General features: G+C 48.1%; 1 protein-coding gene across 4 annotated transcripts in view; it reads left to right on the plus strand.

The window, feature by feature from the left end:
* Nucleotides 1–21,484, plus strand: part of CD151 (CD151 molecule (Raph blood group)) — a 46,589-nt gene that overhangs the window by 21,125 nt on the left and 3,980 nt on the right. For 2 of the 4 annotated variants that reach the window (XM_077287822.1, XM_077287823.1), the window contains 4 exons: nucleotides 12,112–12,132; nucleotides 13,134–13,238; nucleotides 15,746–15,904; nucleotides 16,425–16,511. In XM_077287822.1, coding sequence (XP_077143937.1) covers nucleotides 12,112–12,132; nucleotides 13,134–13,238; nucleotides 15,746–15,904; nucleotides 16,425–16,511 — 372 coding nt within the window. The remainder of the gene's footprint in view (nucleotides 1–12,111; nucleotides 12,133–13,133; nucleotides 13,239–15,745; nucleotides 15,905–16,424; nucleotides 16,512–21,484) is intronic. The other 2 variants (XM_077287825.1, XM_077287824.1) reach the window with 1 other exon arrangement.

A 21,484-nucleotide genomic window follows, 5' to 3' on the forward strand; every position in this document is an offset into this window, starting at 1 on the left:
CGGGTGGGGTCCAATGGTTACCCTATTAGTCAGAGCGGAGATCCTCCATAGGGATGTGTAGCGGCTCCCTGCTATGACTAATGGTGTGCGCATTCCACTAGACGCTGGCTAATGATGGAAGGAATGATCTCATCTTCTCTCTTCAGGGGTGTAACACTCCTCAGACTCCTAAACTATTTTATTTTTTTTCCTTGAGGGTACTTGACTGACTTTTTAGACCAGTGAAATATTGCTGCTGTCCTGAACTGTGCGCGCTGCCATCTTTGCTGCATTGGAAGAGCTTATGTCTATGGGGGAGGATCATAAGTGGCGTCTGGATTGCTGCGTTCGGTGATACTTGGGTATCGACTAGAGCTGCTCCTGAGCTACTGCTTGTGTCACGAGCCATTCTATACAAATGAATGGCGCAGATGATCAGGAGCTAGCGTGCACGCTCCAGCATGCACGCTCCCAGTAGAACGACCGGTCTCGGTGTAAAACTGTCCTGCTGCACCTGCATGTGGACGGCCACATCTCCAATACAGCTCGGTGCCCCTTTGGCAGCAGTAAAAAATAAAATGCTAAAAAACAGGTAACGGCATATTGGAGGCAATAGAACTAAGCAAGTGTTTCAGTCAATAAGCCTGGAGAAAAGCATGTGCGGCCACATTTCTCCAGCAGGTATGGCGGTGCTTTATCTTTTTGGCCATCATTGCTGAGCAGCTGCTCTCGTCATGCATATTTATTCTGGTATGTTTTTAGCTCATGAATTTAATTATTGGTGGGACTCATGGTAGTAGACAGCCCCCGGGCAGTAGGGGTGTAATTTGCTTTTATTTGATTAAGTAAGAGGGCACATGTGTCGGCACGCTCACGTATGGAGGCTGGGTAATTACACAGCGAGTGACAAGCTCCCCTGACTGCCGACCGTCCACACCTGCCAGGGATTAGGGGACGCTAATTATTCAGACCTGGTTTAGATGAACCACACGAAGAACACATCAATTTTCATCCACGTTGTCATCCGTATGTCTGTTTTTATACCAGTTGTTTTTATCTCAACAGGTTTAAAAAAAAAAAAAAAGCCAATACGGATTTTTATGTTAGTAATTGCAATGCATGTGGTCAAAATGGGTGTGGAAGAATGGTGTCGTGGCTCTTAAAATAAATACATTCAAACTACCCCATTCCCCTGCATTGGTCTGTGTGTGGCCCTTTTGGCACACAGACGGATTTTTTTACAGGGATGTATGTGCCATCACTTTTGGAGTCAATACCAATAAGAGTCGAGGGGATAACTATAATGGGAGCAGGCGGGGTGGCAGACGCACCTGGGCCCTCAAACCCAAAACTGAAAACAGCCGTGGTGCAGGGTAATGTGATTTTGTTGTATGAAATTGGGTGTAAGACTGCTAAAATTTATACCTGTCTGCTCATTGAGACCCCCTACACTCTCTAGGACTTGGGCATTTCCCTCACCCCCATATCAGTTTTTCTCCCACCCCCATATCAGTCTTTTTCCCATCAACCAATATCAGTCTTTTCTCCAACCCCCCATATCAGTCTGTTCTCCCACCCCCAATATCAGTCTGTTCTCCCATCTCCCCCCCCCCCCCCCCCGTATCAGTCTGTTCTCCCACCCTCCATATCAGTCTTTTCTCCCACCCCCCATATCAGTCTGTTCTCCCATCCCCCCCCCCTATCAGTCTGTTCTCCCACCCCCCCTATCAGTCTTTTCTCCCACCCCCCATATCAGTCTGTTCTCCCACCCCCCTATATCAGTCTTTTCTCCCACCCCCCTCAAATATAAGTCCTCACTACTGTGGTAACAGTCTGCTGGTAATATGGCAAAAATGTGGTTTTTGGAAGCAGGGACCTGTAAAAGGATGGATCATCTAGAGATTTGGACTTACTACATACAGTCATGGCAAAAAGTGTTGGCACTCTTGAAATTGTTCCAGAACATGAAGTATTTCCCCCTGAAAATCATTGCAATTATACATGTTTAGTTATACACATAGTTTTTTCCTTTATGTGCAATGGAATTAAAAAAAAAGCAAACTGGACATCATTTTACACAAACCCCCCAAAATGGATTTGGACAGAATTGTTGGATCCCTCAACTTAATATTTGTTTACTCGACCTTTGGAATAAATAACTATCAATCGCTTCCTAAAACCATCAACAAGCTTATTACGTCTCAGCTGGAATTTTGCACCACTCTTCTTTTGTAAACTGCTCCAGGTCTCTCATATGTGAACGCATGTAAAGTAAGCTGCGGAGACACCATCACGTGTTTCTCAACGCAAGCAATGAATAGCCAGGCCTTTCTCCGGGAAGGAACAACCACGGGAAGGGCAGCATCCAATAAAGGAGAATATCCAATAAAGGAAGACCACCTATGCCAAGCATGGTATCCATCCACAAACAGCTGTTTCGGGGTTTTTGCCCCTCATCAGTGTGGAGTAGGAAACTGGCTATTAGGAGCAGTGCCTGGTGAAAGGCTATGAAGGAACAGATGAATGACCTCGGGGAGACCAAACATCCAACACTGCGGAGACACCATCACGTGTTTCTCAACGCAGTGATCCAGAACACTGCCCCCATCCCTTATGGGAAATATGCAAACGCATGTAAAGTAAGCTGCGGAGACACCATCACGTGTTTCTCAACGCAAGCAATGAATAGCCAGGCCTTTCTCCGGGAAGGAACAACCACGGGAAGGGCAGCATCCAATAAAGGAGAATATCCAATAAAGGAAGACCACCTATGCCAAGCATGGTATCCATCCACAAACAGCTGTTTCGGGGTTTTTGCCCCTCATCAGTGTGGAGTAGGAAACTGGCTATTAGGAGCAGTGCCTGGTGAAAGGCTATGAAGGAACAGATGAATGACCTCGGGGAGACCAAACATCCAACACTGCGGAGACACCATCACGTGTTTCTCAACGCAGTGATCCAGAACACTGCCCCCATCCCTTATGGGAAATATGCAAACGCATGTAAAGTAAGCTGCGGAGACACCATCACGTGTTTCTCAACGCAAGCAATGAATAGCCAGGCCTTTCTCCGGGAAGGAACAACCACGGGAAGGGCAGCATCCAATAAAGGAGAATATCCAATAAAGGAAGACCACCTATGCCAAGCATGGTATCCATCCACAAACAGCTGTTTCGGGGTTTTTGCCCCTCATCAGTGTGGAGTAGGAAACTGGCTATTGTGGATGGATACCATGCTTGGCATAGGTGGTCTTCCTTTATTGGATATTCTCCTTTATTGGATGCTGCCCTTCCCGTGGTTGTTCCTTCCCGGAGAAAGGCCTGGCTATTCATTGCTTGCGTTGAGAAACACGTGATGGTGTCTCCGCAGCTTACTTTACATGCGTTTGCATATTTCCCATAAGGGATGGGGGCAGTGTTCTGGATCACTGCGTTGAGAAACACGTGATGGTGTCTCCGCAGTGTTGGATGTTTGGTCTCCCCGAGGTCATTCATCTGTTCCTTCATAACATCTCATATGTGAAGGCGCCTTCTCCCAACAACAATTTTAGGATCTCTCCACCGGTGTTCAATGGTATGTAGATCCGGGCTCAGTGCTGGCCACTTCAGAACTGTCCAGCGATTTGTTTCCATCCATTTCTGGGTGCTTCTTGAAGTACAGTGTGTCCGTAAAGTCATGGTGCACTTTTGACCAGTCACTGGAAAGCAACAAAAAACGATAGATATGTGAATTCTGCTGCAAATAAAAGAAAAACTCTCCCAGTTTCATACCTATCCAGGGCAGCTCGATGTGGGCTCCATTTGTTCGCTACCACATCAAGATGATAGCATAAGCTTGTGGTTGCATGATGTCACAGACCTGGCAGTGTATTAATCAGAGTTCAGTTTATCAGGGGTTAATCTGACTGGGGGCTCAGCAACAGCTTAAATGAGTTTGTGTTGTTTGGTTCTTGTTATCTCTCCTCGTGAGCAGGTCTGATATGATTGGGCCAGAGAAAGGGCGTCAAAATGTAAACTATAAAAGTGCAACATGACTTTACGGACACACTGTATGTTTGGAGTCATTGTCCTGTTGGAAGACCCATGACCTAGAATGTAAACCCATCTTTCTGACACTGGGCACTACATTGCAACCCAAAATCCTTTGGTAATATTTACATTTCATGATACTTTGCACACAGTCAAGGCACCCAGTGCCAGAAGCAGCAAATCAACCCCAAAACATCAATGAACCTCCACCATATTTAACTGTAGGTACTGTTTTCTTTTCATTCTGTTTTTGGTAAAAGGTAGAATGATGTGTTTTCCCTAAAAGCTCTATCTTGGTTTCATCTAACCACAAGACACTTTCCCAGAAGGATTTTGACTTGCTCACATACATTTTGACAACCTGCAGTCTAGCTTTATGTCTCTGTCAGCAGTGGGGTCCTCCTGGGTCTCCTGCCTTGGCATTTCATTTCACTCAAATGTGGATGGATAGTTCGCTCTGACACTGATGCATCCTGAGCCTGCAGGACAGCTTCAATTTCTCTGAAACTTGATTGGATTCTGCCCTTCCAGACTTTCCTGCGTTGCAACCTTTCATCAACATTTCTCTGCCGCCCACGTCCAGGGAGATTAGCTACAGTGCCATGGGTTGTACACATCTTGTCTGTTGCTCACCGTGGACAAAGAAACATCAAGATCTCTGGCAATGGACTTGAAACCTTGAGACTGTTGATATTTTTTAACAATTTTGGTTCTCAAGTACTTAGACAGTTCTCTTGTTTTCTTTATGATTTCCATGCTTAGAATGGCACAAACAATGCAAAGATTTAGTCAACCTCTCCTCTTAATCTGGTTTCAGGTGTTATTTTCATATTGCCCACACCTGTTACTTGCCACAGGGGAGTTTGAACGAGCAGCACATGCTTGAAGCAAAGTTGTTAACTCACAATCCTCGAAAGGTGCCAATAATCTTGTCCTGCCCATTTTGGGGGTTTTGTGTAAAATGTTATCCAATTTGTTTTTTTGTTTTTTTTTTAACCAATTAACTTTTTATTAGCAATAAAGAAATAAGTACACAAGTACATATAACATCCCCCGCAGGAGAAACAAAGAGGATAAAGGTACAAGGGGAAGGGGGAAGAATACACAATGTTCAGAATCACAGCAATTCCAACAAAGAAATACAGAATTAACCATAGCACAAATCGCAGCTTATAAAAGTTACTAAATGAGAGCAAGGGCGGACGGAGGTATGTGAACTGAGGAAACCCAAGGATCCCACCAGGAGAGCACTTTATTTTTCTTGGAGAGGCTCTGTGCCATAATTGCTTCATAGGTAAAATGAAGGTTGATCTTGGAAATCAAAATAGCCATAGATGGAATATCTGAGGATTTCCAATGACCCGCTATACATTGTCTAGCAGCGATCAGAATATTAGAGATTATTGGACGGAGAGGGGAGGGGAATCCCGCAAGGGAGACACCCAAAACAGCCAGACACCCGGTTAAAACAAAAGGAACCTGAATGACCTCCGCAATCAGAGTTTCAACTTGACGCCAGAAGACCTGAATCCGCGGACAGGACCACCAGATATGAGATCCGGAACCAATAGCCCCGCATCCCCTCCAGCAGAGAGGGGAAAAAGAGGGACCAAACCTGGCTAAGCGAGCAGGGGTTAGATACCATTGCAGCTGGATCTTTTTTGATTGCTCCAAGAGGCCTATACACGAGGAATATTTAGAGGGATGCACCAACGCAAAGTTCCAGTCCTCTAGAGATGCATCAAAACCAAGAGAGGACTCCCAAGAAATCATAAAAGGAAGCTTAGCAGGAATATCATGGGATAAAAGGGCCTTATAGATAATAGAGATGCCATGGGGCACTAAAGTGGCCGGTCTAAAGAACCGGTGTGCTGAGTCCTCCGAGAGAGGCGGGGGGGCACCGAACAGCCGACGTGACCTGAGAAAACTGCGGAGTTGTAGATATTGAAAGAAATCTCTACCGGAGAGAGAAAATCTACCTGCAAGGACCTCAAACGACATTAAGCCATCTGAGCCAAATAGGTGAGCCACCCGGTGCACCCCCCGCGCCCCCCAGGAGAAGAGAGAGGTGTGCCCAATGGCACATTCCAGGGCCTGTAGGGAAACATAATGATACATAAATAGGAATTGGGAAGAACAAACTGATGTCCACATTTTAGAGGCAGTCTTGATAGAGCGGAGAGTAGGGCCACGAGGAAAGACCTGGAGCAACCAAAGCTCCAAAAGTAATTGGAGAGAGTTTCTGGGAGCGAAATGAGATTCAATGAGCACCCAGGGTAACTGCGAGTTCCCCTCCCACCAAAGCTTAAGAGGCTCCAAGATCGCCGCCCTATAATAAAACTGGATCGAGGGAACACCCAACCCACCCATAGAGTACGGAAGGGACATTATTTGGCGCTTAATCCTGTGTGGCTTGTTATTCCAAATAAACCGATCTATGATCGACTGGAAAGCCGAGATAAATTTGGAAGGTATGCAGAGGGGAAGGCACCTAAATAAATAGATAATTTTTGGGAGAAATAGCATTTTAACGGATTGTATACGGGCCATCCACGAAAGTGAGGAGCTCGATAGCTGATCGATGCCCCTCCTAATTTCGGTGATAGTTTCCTCGCAGTTAGAACGAACGATGTTATCCAACCTAGTTATCCGGACGCCCAGGTACGAAAACCCCATAGGGGCCCAAATAAACGCAAATTTAGATTGAATTTGAATTTGGAGATCAGCCGGAAGGAAAAGGGGGGAAAATAATGGATTTAGTCAGATGAAGTTTGTAATATGATACCGCCGAAAATTGGGATAAAATTAAGGTGATCGCGTTCAGTGAAGTTAAGGCCGAGGTACAAGTCAACACTACGTCGTCAGCGTAAAGTCCAATTTTGTGTTCAGTCTCTCCAACCCGCACCCCCTTAATATCAGGGCACTGTCTAATTAAGGCAGCCATAGGCTCCATGATCAGAGCAAAAATAAGGGGGGAGAGGGGACAGCCCTGACGGGTCCCGTTCAAAATCGGGAATGTCCGAGATTTAAAGCCGCCCGAGCAAACCGACGCGCAGGGATTCGAGTATAAAGCCATAATGGCCCTGGAAATCAGTCCTGTGAGCCCAAACTTCCCGAGCGTGAGCTCGATGTATCCCCAGTGTACCCTGTCAAACGCCTTTTCGGCATCAAGAGACAGGAATACACTGGGGAGACCCTCCCCCTCCACCACATCCAAGAGATCAATCAGTCGTCTTGTGCCATCTCTGGTCTGCCTACCAGGGACAAACCCAACTTGGTCGGGGTGTATAAGGCTGGGGAGCACCGCTATCAATCTATTGGCCCAAATTTTAGCATAGATTTTAACGTCGCAATTCAGGAGGGCTATGGGGCGAAAATTTCCCGGAGACGTTGTGGGCTTCCCCGGTTTAGGGAGGGTCGCGATGGAGGCCTCCAACCCCTCCGCCCTAATGCTATCAACAGACGCCCAGTTGTTAAATAAGCGAAGGAGAAAAGGGGAGAGGACATAGAAGAATTGTGCATAGTAAAGAAAAGGAAAACCGTCCGGGCCTGGAGAGGAACATTTATTAGAGTCCCTGACAATTTGGGAAAGCTCAGACTCAACAATAGGAGAATTCAGAAAGGAAAGCTTCTCCGCACTGACCGAGGGAAGATCAGCTCTCTCCAAGAACGCCATAATTGGCTCCGGCGAGGGCTGAGGGACTCCCGGGTCAGAACTAAGATCATAGAGAGAGGAGTAGTACGAAGCAAACTCCTCAGCAATATGAATGGGATTGTAAACACGGGAACCATCAGATCCAAGCAGGAATGGAATCTTGGATTGAGCCTCTCTCCTCCTGACCCACCTAGCAAGAACAGCACCCGCCCGATCCCCCATTGCATAGAATCTGGCCTTGGTTTTCCTCATGGCATTCTCAGCTCTATGTAGAAGTAATTGCCGGACCTTCATGCGAGTTTTAGAAAGGTCAGAAAAGAGCGCCGGGTTAGGGGACATCTTATGTGCAGACTCAAGACGAGCTAGTTCGTCCAGGGCCGACTGAAGGGGCAAATTATATTTCCTCTTAGCTGTTGCAGCCATTTTAATAAAGCAACCCTAAGCAACCGCCTTGTGAGCAAACCAAAGGGTATCATCCCGCACATCTGGGGTATCATTGGAGGAGAAAAATTCTTGTAAGGCTCTCTCCATAAACTGGGAATTTAGTTGATTAGTGAGAAGATGAGTATTGAGACGCCAATGTGCGGGAGGCCTGACAGCAAGAGGGTCCCTCAAAGTAAGAGACACCGGGGCATGATCTGACCACGTGATACTACCAATATCTGCCGAGATGCAGTGAGGAAGAGCCACATCATTCACCAGCACATAGTCAATCCTACTATAGGAACCGTGTCTGGGAGACATGAATGTGTAATCTCTCTCGCCACAATGCAGATACCTCCATATGTCATGCAGTTTATATGAGTTGATTAGTGGCCCCGCCTCCTTCCTTGACAGGGAAGCGGAAGAGCAATCTAACACCTTAGACATTGGCACATTAAAATCCCCAGCAATCAGTTTGTGACCATGTTGGATGTCCTGCAAAGTTTGAAAAAAAACCTCTAAAAATTTAAGTTGACCGGCATTGGGAGCATAAACTGACGCAATGGTATAGGGGGCGTTATTAATCAGACAAATGACTACAATGAACCTGCCCATCGGATCCACAATGGAACGGATCAGTTGGAAGGCATTGGCTTTGCTAAAGAAAATCGCTACTCCCGCCTTCTTTGACGGACCATTTGCAAAGAATTGATGTGGATATAAACCTGAATACATTCTAACATTGTCACATTCCAATAAATGTGTTTCTTGAAGGCATATAATGTCCCGACGAGATTTACCTAGATGCCTCCAGACAATCGACCTCTTGCCCGGGGAGTTGAGACCATTTACATTAATGGAATACAACGAAACACTCATGGTAAAACAGGATAAATAGACTTAGCCCATATTGAGCACCAATGAAATATGCACAAGAAGAAACAACAAGAGAGCTGCGGATCAGAACATGCGTAGGGGGAACCAGGAGGGTGGGAGGGGGGAGGGAAAGACAAACAGAACATACAACACAAAGATTAGGACAACAAGGTCCATTCAGGCAAATCCTGAGTCCAGAAGGTGAAAATCAGAAAAAAACAGTTCACCTATGGGGCAAAAAACTGAGATGCTGCAAACACTCCCAAAGGAGACCAACACAGCATATGAAATCAGAAAAAAAAGATGCAAACCTCAAGAGAGGAAAAAAAAAGAAAAAAAAAGTACCCAAATAGTGCGGGAAATAGCCAGGAACCAAAAGTTGTAAAATTCTTCAAGCGACCTCCCAGTCTGATGCAACACGGGCCTTGGGATTGCGGCCACTCCCAGACCCAGAGGGACCCCTCGAGACTGGGGAACCAGGAGCCGGCAGGCCCCATCCCGCCAATGCAGACGCCGCGTGAGACGGGGTCAGGCAGGTGGTGATGGATCCATCTTTGCGGATGAGAAGCCTAGTGGGAAATCCCCAGCGATATGGAATGCCTTTTTCCCTGAGAACAGCCGTGTAGGGACCAAAAGCTTTACGGAGAGCCAAGGTACCCGGAGATAGGTCCGGGAAAACTGTGATGGATGCAAATCTTTCAGGCAGAGCCGGATTCTTCCTCAAAGCTTGGAGAAAGTTCTCTTTCATTTCGTAGAAGTGTATGCGGGCGAGCACATCTCTCGGGACCGAAGGCCCCAGACCAGTCGGCTTAGGGATCCGCTGTATGCGATCAATTATAATGTCCTTTGGGGCAAAATGAGGGAGAGCAGCCGCAACAAAATCCTGCAAGAAAGCTTTCAAGTCTCCCGGAAGGATAGATTCTCCAATGCCTCTAAGTTTAACATTGTTCCTTCTGGATCTATCTTCTAAATCCATAGTCTTGGCGTGGGTTTTAGGCTACGTTCACATTTGCGGTCGGCGCCGCAGCGTCGCCGCATGCGTCATGCGCCCCTATATTTAACATGGGGGCGCATGGACATGCGTCGCACTTGCGTTTTGCGCCGCATGCGTCACTGCGGCGCACGCGTCCGGGCGCAGAGGACGCAGCAAGTTGCATTTTTGCTGCGTCCAAAATCAATGGAAAAAAGGACGCATGCGGCGCAAAACGCAGCGTTGTGCATGCGTTTTGGTGCGTTTTTGTTTGCGTTGTGCGTTGCGGCACCGACGCTGCGGCGCACAACGCAAATGTGAACGTAGCCTTAGAGAGTAGGTCTTGCAGAGACTCTTGAGCGTCCCATAATTCATTATGAGAGGAGATCAGCTCAACCATCTTGCGCTCCAATCGATCCGTACGGTTCCCCAGCTCCACTACCTCTCCTTTCAGTTCTGCCAGCATGGTGCGGATGTCTTCCTGAATGGAGGCCCTGAGATCTCCAAGCAAATCCTTAAGTAAAGCAGCAGTTACCGGGGCGTCAGGAGAATGCGACGCTGCAGCGTCGGAAACCGCACCGCTGGAGAGTGAGGAAGCGCCCGAAAGCGACGCCTGAGCGTTGCGAGGAGCGGGAAGCTCTGGGTGAGGACGGCGCCATCTTGGGATCCTGCAGCAGTCGAGGGGAGGCCGCAAAGAAATCTATAATCCGCCTGGACGGGTCGCGTGCGCCGGCTCTGGACTTCCCCATACACTCACCGCCGCACCAGGGAGCGATGCCGGTATTATAGGAGACAGAGAGTCCGCCGGAAAGAAGGTATGAGCCGCTTTAAGGTTCCTGGACATGGAGCTCCCGCTCTGTGTGACCTACTCCATCTGCAGCTAGGCCACGCCCCCCCTTTTTGTTGTTTTTGATGTTTCAGTAGACACAAGGAAATTAAGTGTATAACAAAACGGTAATTGTAATAATTTTCTGGCAGAAATACTTTTTCTGGAACAATTTCAAGGGTGCCATCACTTTCGGCCATGACTGTATAGCAGACTTGCAGGATGTCCAGTTTTCCAATCAGTCGTGTAGGACTGATTATATCAAGTCATATTTCATGCAGCAGAAATATATGGCGTTATCTTGCTGTGGAGTGACCATATCCTGAAATAAAGTGTCACAGACTAGGGTAGAGTTTCAAGTGCTATACGATGGGGCGGGGGAGTAAATTTACTTTTTTTCCATAGTGTTTGGAGTTGTGTCCACTCTTACCCCACCCCTCCCATACTAGTTTGTTCCACTTTTACCCCTCGCATACCAGCTTGTCCCACTCTTACCCGCACAAACCCGGTTCTCCTATACTCTTAGCCCCATCAAGCCAGCTTGTCCCCACTCTTACCCCCCACATACCAGCTTCTCCCCACTCTTACTCCCCACATATCAGCTTGTCCCCACTTTTACCCCCCACATACCAGCTTGTCCCCACTTTTACCCCCACATACCAGCTTGTCCCCACTTTTACCAATCATGCCAGCTTGTCCCCATTTTTACCCCACATAACCAGCTTGTCCCTACTCTTATCCCTCACAAAACAGCTTGTCCCCACTTTTACCCCCATCATGCCATCTTGTCCCCATTCTTACCCCACATAGCAGCTTGTCCCCACTGTTACCCCCATCATGCCAGCTTGTCCCTACTCTTCCTCCTGTCATGCCAGCTTGTCCTCACTCTTACCCCCCACATAGCAGCTTGTCCCTACTCTTACCCCACATACCAGCTTGTCCCTACTCTTACCCCCCACATACCAGCTTGTCCCTACTCTTAACCCTCACATACCAGCTTGTCCCCACTTTTACCCCATCATGCCAGCTTGTCCCCACTTTTACCCCTCAACATGCCAGCTTGTCCCCACTATTACCCCTCACATGCCAGCTTGTCCCCACTATTACCCCTCACATGCCAGCTTGTCCCTACTCTTACCCCTCACATACCAGCTTATCTCCACTTTTACCCCCCAACATACCAGCTTGTCCCCCTTCTTACCCCTCACATACCAGCTTGTCCCTACTCATACCCCCCAATATGCCAGCTTGTCCCTGCTCTGCTCCCCCACCCGCATGCTGCTCATGTGTGAGCTCACTGTATATACTCGTGTGTAACTCTTGCTCTGTCCCGGTCTCTCCCTCCATGCCGCAGTGTGCTCCGTTCTGCTCACAGGTAACAATTGTACTTACTTCAATGGCTGCCGGGCATTGAAAATTAAAATCGTGCAAAGAAAAAACACATTCTAAGTATATTTTTTAGTAGAAGCCTTGAGAAAAGCACAGAATGATCTGTCAACTACTTTACTAGTGAAAATTAAGTTCATGGCTGTCCTTTAGCAGATTTCCCATTACAGCACCAGAAATCTTCTGATAAAATATTAGTCAACGGTCTCTTATGATATGGGACAGTTGTTCGTTCAGTGTCCCTGCAGATAAAATACTAGTTAATGTAAATAATATAGGGAAATGCTGAAAGATGGTTCAGATATCAGAAAATCACTTCGTCTCACATATTGGAGGGACGGTTCCCTGATCTGAACAGTTCTTCCTTGTTTCATAGGGCATGCAAGGTAATACAGAGGCATGACATTTCCTAACAATCTGTCAGAATTGTACAGTGGTAAAGCTGATCTGTCACCAGATTTCACAGTATATTATTCAATAGATCTCATATACCTAATGAGGCCGGAGTACTTAATTTGAAAATATTTTTTAACTTTCAAATGTTTGTATAATACTTTAATGAACGTTTTGCTCACTCTCCTCCAGCCTAGCCTAAGTGACAGCTCCTCAGTGTCCCTCCTCCTTGCTGACATCTCACATCGCTCACTACAAGCTGCAGCCGTCAGGCTGGTTGGGTGGAGGCTGAAAACACTGGGACTCCTAAAATGCTCATTTTAATATCAGTAATATACAGTTGTACAGAGTTGGATTTACAAAGTAAATACACTAGACCCATCCAGTCCAAGAGATCTATTAAATAGTATATGCAGATTGTATTGTGAAATCTGGCAACAGACCTGCAATGATCACGTAGACTTCCTAATTTATTATTTCTGATGCTGAAACGGAAGTATACTATTTAAATATTCCTAGACCCTTGTGCCAACCATTTCTGTAGGTAAAGTTACAATGACGTTAGTTGTAAGAGGTGACGTTTTCTTGTCTCTGCAGCTGAACGATGAACTGAAGCAAAGCCTGAAAACCACCATGACCATGAACTATAAGAAGCCCGGAGAGGACAAGGTGACCAATGCTGTGGACAAGCTGCAGCAGGAGGTGACAAGTTTTATACTCTTCAGAACTGTGATTTTTTTTTTCTTTACATATCGGTATCTGCATTCATGACACTATATATTTTATCCTTTAAAAAAAAGGTGGAAGACACTACTTTTACCGGTTTTATAAGGAAATTTATGCAACTCTACAAGTAAATATTTAGAAAATTGTGGACATTTAAAAGTCAATGAATGGAAGCATGGAGCCAGAGAGTAAGGCTGTATAAAAGTCAATGAATGGAAGCAGGGAGCCAGAGAGTAAGGCTGTATAAAAGACAATGAATGGAAGCAGGGAGCCAGAGAGTAAGGCTGTATAAAAGTCTATGAATGGAAGCAGGGAGCCAGAGAGTAAGGCTGTATAAAAGTCAATGATTGGAAGCAGGGAGCCAGAGAGTTAGGCTGTATAAAAGTCAATGAATGGAAGCAGGGAGCCAGAGAGTAAGGCTGTATAAAAGTCAATGGAAGCAGGGAGCCAGAGAGTAAGGCTGTATAAAAGTCAATGAATGGAAGCAGGGAGCCAGAGAGTAAGGCTGTATAAAAGTCAATTAATGGAAGCAAGGAGCCAGAGAGTAAGGCTGTATAACAGACAATGAATGGAAGCAAGGAGCCAGAGAGTAAGGCTGTATAAAAGACAATGAATGGAAGCAAGGAGCCAGAGAGTAAGACTGTATAAAAGACAATGAACGGAAGCAGAGAGCCAGAGAGTAAGGAGCTGTTCACACATTTTTTTGTTTGTAGCCAAGACCTGCGCTTTTTGGCATTTGAAACACTTCATGTTTGACATTTTTTTTTGATGCAGATAAATTGTGTGCTTACATGATTAATTAAGTTAGTTTTATTCACCCCAAAAAAGTTTTCGTTTTTTTTTGCAGCGTTTTTACACTTTCAGCATTTTTTTAACCATATAAATTCATGAGAAAGAATTGACACGCTGCCAATTTAAAAAAATGCTGCCGTTCTCCGATTCAGTCAGGAAAAAAAAAAAACATGTTCATGAGATTTCTAAAGCGCCACAGCTTTCTTTTGCTGGGACTGTAAGAATCGGCTTTCAATTTGCAAAAAAAGCTGCATGTGAACATGGCTTTAAACTCTGTCCTAAAATTGTGCTACTCGCAAAAATAGCAGGCTTGTTGGGAAAAAAATGTGATATACTCAGCAAGCCATTCTCCTATATGTAAAGCAGGACATAATTAGACAAAAAAATAATGCAAGCAAGCAGTGATATGAAGGAAAATACAATTTGAGTATATGAACTAGTCTGTGATATATTTATATACCGTATATACTAAAGTATAAGCCGAGACCCCTAATTTTGCCATAAAAAACTGGGAAAACTCAATGACTCGAGTATAAGCCTAGGGTAGAAAATGCTACCGGTAAATGTCAAAAATACAAACAGATACCAATAAAAGTAAAATTAATTGAGACATCAGTAGGTAGGTTAATTGTCTTTGAATATCCATATTGAATCAGGAGCCCCATATAATGCTCCATAAAGTTTATGATGGGCCTCATAAGATGCTCCATATTAAAATATGCCCCATATAATGCTGCACAAATGCGGATTATGGCCCCATAAGATGCTCCATACAGACATTTGCCCCATAAGATGCCCCATGTAGACATTTGCTGCGATTAAAAAAATCACATACTCACCTCTCGTCGCTCAGGCCCCCGGCACTTGCTATATTCACCTGCTCCCCGTTCCACCGCTGCCGGTCGCCGCTGCGTCTTTCCCGTCCTCTGCACTGACTGTTCAGGCAGAGGGCGACGCGCACACTAATCGCGTCATCGCGCCCTCTGACCTGAGTGTCAGTGCAGAGGACAGGGAAGACACAGCGGCGGCCGGCAGCGGTGGAACGGGGGGAGCAGGAGAATATCGCGCAACTCACCTGTTCCTGGCACGGTCCCTGGTTCCCCGGCGCCAGCAGCTTCCTGTAGTGAGCGGTCACCGGTACAGCTCATTACAGTAATGAATATACGGCTCCACCCCTATGGGAGTGGAGTGGGGTCCATATTCATTACTGTAATGAGCTGTACCATGTGACCGCTCACTACAGGAAGAAGCTGCTGGCGCCGGGGAACCAGGGACTGCGCCAGGAGCAGGTGAGCATGATTACACAGCTGCCGCTCCCCCTCCCCTGTCGACCTCTGGGTATGACTCGAGTATAAGCCGAGAGGGGCAATTTCAGCCTAAAAAAATGGGCTGAAATTCTTGGCTTATACTCTATGTACGGTACTTCAAAAAGTCATCAAATATTCTTTTTAGTGGAATATGTCTTCCATTTCTGACCTTCATGTGTCCGTGCACAGGGCTCCTTCTAGCCACAGCGATCTACAATCCTTTTAAGTTTTAGTTGTAAAATAAAAATGTCTTCTACTTGTTCTCGAGTCCTTTTCATTTGACCATTTCCGCCTGGTCTTCAGAGCATCCACTTATTCTACCAGTCGTTAGCCTTTCCTTTGTTTTTCCACATTGTTCCTGACTTGTTCTTTTCTCTCCTTTAGTTTAAGTGCTGTGGCAGCAATAATTCCCAGGACTGGAAGGAAAGTGCCTGGATAAAGTCTCCAGACTCTGAGGGGCGTCTGGTTCCAGACAGCTGCTGTAAGACGGTTACCCCTAAATGTGGGGTCCGAGAACATCCGTCAAACATCTACAGAGTGGAGGTCAGGAACCACTTCTTTCACTGACTGCTCTTAAACTTGGGATTAAAAATCGTGCAGAACAATAAAGCAACGTTAAAAAGCTCAAGGACATAATGTTCAGGAAATAAATAGATATCTTTTGTTCTGTGTTAGCCACATTATGTCCAAAAATATTAAAATTTGAGAGTCCTCAGTGCTTGGTACCATCTTTTCAGTTAGCCATTAAATGGTAACATATTGCAAGCTTCCAAGACTACTCAGGTCCCTTCATCAGGCATTCTGTGCCTGATGAAGGGACCATTTTATGCCTGATGAAGAGACCTGAGCAGTCCCGAAAGCTTGCAATCTGTTGACCTCTTTTCAGTTAGCCATTAAAGGGTAACAACCACTGAGGACTCTCAAATTTTAATATTTTTGGACATAATGTGGTTTTGTCCTCAGTGATACTAGAATAGCCTGTAAGATGAACCAATTACTTTTCTTACTTCCAGCAGGGAAACGGGTGAACACATTTTTTACTTTTTTCTCCTTGTCTTCAAAGGGTGGCTGCATCACCAAACTGGAAAACTTCATCCGATCTCATCTGCTTATTATCGGAGCGGTGGGCATCGGCATTGGCTTTGTACAGGTGACTTATCTCTTTTTATAATTATTGTAATCTAAATAATGGAATTGTCTCAACTTATTTTTTTAAATCAAATAATTTTTATTGAAGAAAATGTGAAGAATAACAATACATATCTATGCATGTATGAGTATATTAACAATATTACTTTTCTTAAATTTCCAATAATACAAAATCAACTTTTTCTTTAGAGGCACACCGCTCCCCTGCCCTCTATTTTCCTGCTTGCTGGGGAGGGGTGTGCTCCTGCTTGATTGACAGTTCGGACCAGCGGCATTGTTGTGCTGCCTGCCCCATCTGTGTGAGCTCCCATTCTTCAAGTACAGCCAGCTTTGTCTCTGTGGGGCACAGTTGCACTTACTATGCAGCCAGCATCAGAGCAGCGCTTACAAGCTCTATTCCAAAGGTGGCCGCTAACCTGACAATTGGTGGTAAGCCATAGAATTCAGAATCCCTCCTTTCTGAATGATGAAGCCTAGCACCCCTGAGCACTATGACTATTCCATTATAGGTCCAGTAGGACTAGTTGTCCATGAGAGGTGTCGGATTAGCACAGTTTAATTCGTTTTTATGTGAATTGATTCCACTTAGCACCTGATAATTTCAGATTTTGAGTAGAATTAGGTTTTAAGTAAAGCATGGTAAAAAATGGACACATGGGCGACACTGATGGTAAAAAAATGGACACACGGGCGACACTGATGATAAAAATGGATTCACGGATGACACTGATGATAAAAATGGACACACGAGTGACACTGATGGTAAAAATGGACACACTCAGGGGCGTAACTACCGCGGTCGCAGGGGTCGCAATTGCGACGGGGCCCGCAGTGCTTAGGGGCCCGCCCAGTCCAGCAGACTGGGCGGGCCCCTAAGAACTCTGAGCTACAAAATGGGCCACCGGCCCTTTAAATAAATCTTCTTTACAGGCCCTGGTGCGCGTGCACTCTCTCATTGCATGCGCGATCACGGGTGGGACTGCACTTGTCCCGCAGCAGAGCCCCTCCACCGCAGAGAGCCGCACATCACAACTATGGCTGCAGCTGCTCTGAGCGCACAGGACCTGGGATGAGGTCACAGGAGGGGAGGAGTCGGAGTCACATGAATCAAGGGCTTCCGTGTAGTGCAGGACAGTAGTGCAGTGCTGGTCGTCATCGTGCTGGAGGAGGGTAAGCTTTTGTGTGAGGTCAGGAGGGGTTTGTGTGGATGTAGCAGAGCAGTGTGTGTATGAGGTGTACAGAGCGGAGCCGTGTGTGTATGAGGTGTACGGAGCGGAGCCGTGTGTGTATGAGGTGTACGGAGCGGAGCTGGGTGTGTATGAGGTGTACGGAGCGGAGCCGGGTGTGTACGAGGTGTACGGAGCGGAGCCGGGTGTGTACGAGGTGTACGGAGCGGAGCCGGGTGTGTACGAGGTGTATGGAGCGCAGCTGGGTGTGTACGAGGTGTACGGAGCGGAGCTGGGTGTGTATGAGGTGTACGGAGCGGAGCTGGGTGTGCATGCGGTGTATGGAGCGGAGCAGTGTGTGTATGAGGTGTATGGTGCGGAGCCGTGTGTGTATGAGGTGTACAAGGCGGAGCTGGGTGTGTATGAGGTGTACGGAGCGGAGCCGGGTGTGTACGAGGTGAACGGAGCGGAGCCGGGTGTGTACGAGGTGAACGGAGCGGAGCCGGGTGTGTACGAGGTGTACGGAGTGGAGCTGGGTGTGTACGAGGTGTACGGAGCGGAGCTGGGTGTGTATGAGGTGTACGGAGCGGAACTGGGTGTGTATGCGGTGTATGGAGCAGAGCCGTGTGTGTATGAGGTGTATGGTGCGGAGCCGGGTGTGTACGAGGTGTACGGACCAGAGCCGCGTGTGTATGAGGTGTACGGAGCGGAGCCGCGTGTGTATGAGGTATATGGAGCAGAGCCGGGTGTGTGCGAGGTGTACGGAGCGTAGCCGTGTGTGTACGAGGTGTACGGAGCGGAGCCATGTGTGTACGAGGTATACGGAGCGGAGCCGTGTGTGCAAGGTGTACGAGGTGTACGGAGGGGAGCCGCATGTGCAATGTGTACGGAGCTCAGCCGCGTGTGTAGGAGTAACTGTGTGGCCATTATACTGTAGGCAATATCATGTGTGGCCATTGTACAGTATGGAGCATCATGTGTGGCCATTGTACAGTATAGAGCACTATGTGTGGCCATTGTACAGTATGGAGCACTATGTGTGGCCATTGTACAGTATGGACAGGGGCGTAACTACCGCGGTTGCAGCGGTCGCCATTGCGACCCGGCCCGGCAGGTCAGGGGCCCGGGGCCAGCAGGTCAGAGCAGGGCCGGACTGGCCATCGGGCACTTCTGGCAAATGCCAGAAGAGCCGGTGCCAGTCATGGGCCGCTCGATCCGCCGCCGACTCACCCCCCCCCCTGCCGTCGCATTCAACTATACCGGCGTCTATGACGCCGGTATAGTTGAATGCAATGACGGAGGAGAGAGCGTCTACAGACGCTCCCTCTCCCATCATTCCCCGCTCTGCCTCTGACACTGCGGGTGCGCGATGATGTCATATCATCGCGCACCTGCTGTGTCCCGGGCAGACTGCAGCCGAGCCTGAGACCGGAGCAGGAAGCAACGCTGGCAAGAGGAAAGGTAAGGAGAGTGGTTTTTTTTTTGTTTTTTTTTTTGTTTTTTTTTTTACTGGACTGTGGGGGCATTCTCGAGGGGGGGGGGGGCGAGAGATGCGGGCTGTGCTGGATATACCACTGTGCGGGCTGTGCTGGATATACCACTGTGCGGGCTGTGCTGGATAGACCACTGTGCGGGCTGTGCTGGATAGACCACTGTGCGGGCTGTGCTGGATAGACCACTGTGCGGGCTGTGCTGGATAGACCACTGTGCGGGCTGTGCTGGATAGACCACTGTGCGGGCTGTGCTGGATAGACCACTGTGCGGGCTGTGCTGGATAGACCACTGTGCGGGCTGTGCTGGATAGACCACTGTGCGGGCTGTGCTGGATAGACCACTGTGCGGGCTGTGCTGGATAGACCACTGTGCGGGCTGTGCTGGATAGACCACTGTGCGGGCTGTGCTGGATAGACCACTGTGCGGGCTGTGCTGGATAGACCACTGTGCGGGCTGTGCTGGATAGACCACTGTGCGGGCTGTGCTGGATAGACCACTGTGCGGGCTGTGCTGGATAGACCACTGTGCGGACTGTGCTGGATAGACCACTGTGCGGGCTGTGCTGGATAGACCACTGCGGGCTGTGCTGGATAGACCACTGTGCGGGCTGTGCTGGATAGACCACTGTGCGGGCTGTGCTGGATAGACCACTGTGCGGGCTGTGCTGGATAGACCACTGTGCGGGCTGTGCTGGATAGACCACTGTGCGGGCTGTGCTGGATAGACCACTGTGCGGGCTGTGCTGGATAGACCACTGTGCGGGCTGTGCTGGATAGACCACTGTGCGGGCTGTGCTGGATAGACCACTGTGCGGGCTGTGCTGGATAGACCACTGTGCGGGCTGTGCTGGATAGACCACTGTGCGGGCTGTGCTGGATAGACCTCTGTGCGGGCTGTGCTGGATAGACCACTGTGCGGGCTGTGCTGGATAGACCGCTGTGCTGGATAGACCACTGTGCGGGCTGTGCTGGATAGACCACTGTGCGGGCTGTGCTGGCACCCAACACCATGTTGCAGCAGGAGATTCCTCCTGCACGGCAACAGTCCGAGGCGTATCTAGGGGAAGGGGGCAGCCGGGGCACGTGAGAGACAGGAAGCAGCTCCAGTCTTCACGATGAGACAGCTTCTCAGTCTGTATTTTTCCCCCCCTCATACATCTCATGTACGTCTGAATGAGATTGTATTTAAGAAAAAGCCAAAATAACCCCGGGACAGAAGGCGAGAGCAGGGGGGAGGTGCGGGACAGAGCCGCTTTAGTCAGGAGAAGCTGAGGAGCTGCAGCCGGTTTACATCAGCCACCCCTGTACCAGAGAGGAGATTGTGAGTTGTATATATGAGCTGGTATCTCTGGTGTGTGTGTGTGTGTGTGTGTGTGTGTGTGTGTGTGTGTGTGTGTGTGTGTGTGTGTGTGTGTGTGTGTGTAATATCTGTAGTATGATGTCTGTGTGATATCTGTAGTGTGTGTGTGATATCTGTAATATGATGTGTGTGTGATATCTGTAATATGATGTGTGTGTGATATCTGTAGTGTGTGTGTGTGATATCTGTAGTGTGTGTGTGTGTGATATCTGTAGTGTTTGTGTGATAACTGGTGTGTGTGTGTGATATCTGTAGTATGATGTGTGTGTGTGTGTGTGTGTGTGTGATATATCTGCAGTATGTGTGTGTGTGAGGCAGCGGCGTAACTACCACGGTCGCAGCTGCAAGCGGCTCTGGCAGGTCAGGGGGCCGTGTGTCCCCTTGAGCCTGTCTCCCTTATGCTTGTGTCCCCATGTGCCTGTCTCCCTTGCCCATTAGTCCCGGTATGTCCCCTTGTGCTTGTGTCAGTCTCCTTTGTCCCCTTGTGCTTGTCTCAGTCTCCTTTGCCCACTAGTCCCTGTGTGTCAGTCTCCCTTTCCCACTTGTCCCTGTGTGTCCCCTTGTGCCTGTCTCCCTTGTCCCCTTGGGCTTGTCCCTTGTCCCCGTGTGTCCCCTTGTGTCAGTCTCCATTGCCCACTAGTCCCCTTGTATCAGTCTCCCTTGCCCACTATTCCCCGTGTCAGTCTCCCTTGCCCACTAGTCCCTGTGTCCCCGTGTGCCAGTCTCCCTTGTCCACTAGTCCCCGTGTGCCAGTCTCCCTTGTCCACTAGTCCCCGTGTGCCAGTCTCCCTTGTCCACTAGTCCCCGTGTGCCCTTTGTGTCAGTCTCCATTGTCCCCTTGTGTCAGTCTCCCTTGCCCACTAGTCCCCTTGTAACCTTCTCCCCTGCCTCCTAGCCCCCATGTGTCCCCTTGTGCCTGTCTTCCTTGCCCCCTTGTGCCCTCTCCCCTGCCCCC

This window comes from Ranitomeya variabilis, chromosome 2 (genome assembly GCF_051348905.1).
Source record: "Ranitomeya variabilis isolate aRanVar5 chromosome 2, aRanVar5.hap1, whole genome shotgun sequence".
Classification (NCBI taxonomy): Eukaryota; Metazoa; Chordata; class Amphibia; order Anura; family Dendrobatidae; genus Ranitomeya; species Ranitomeya variabilis.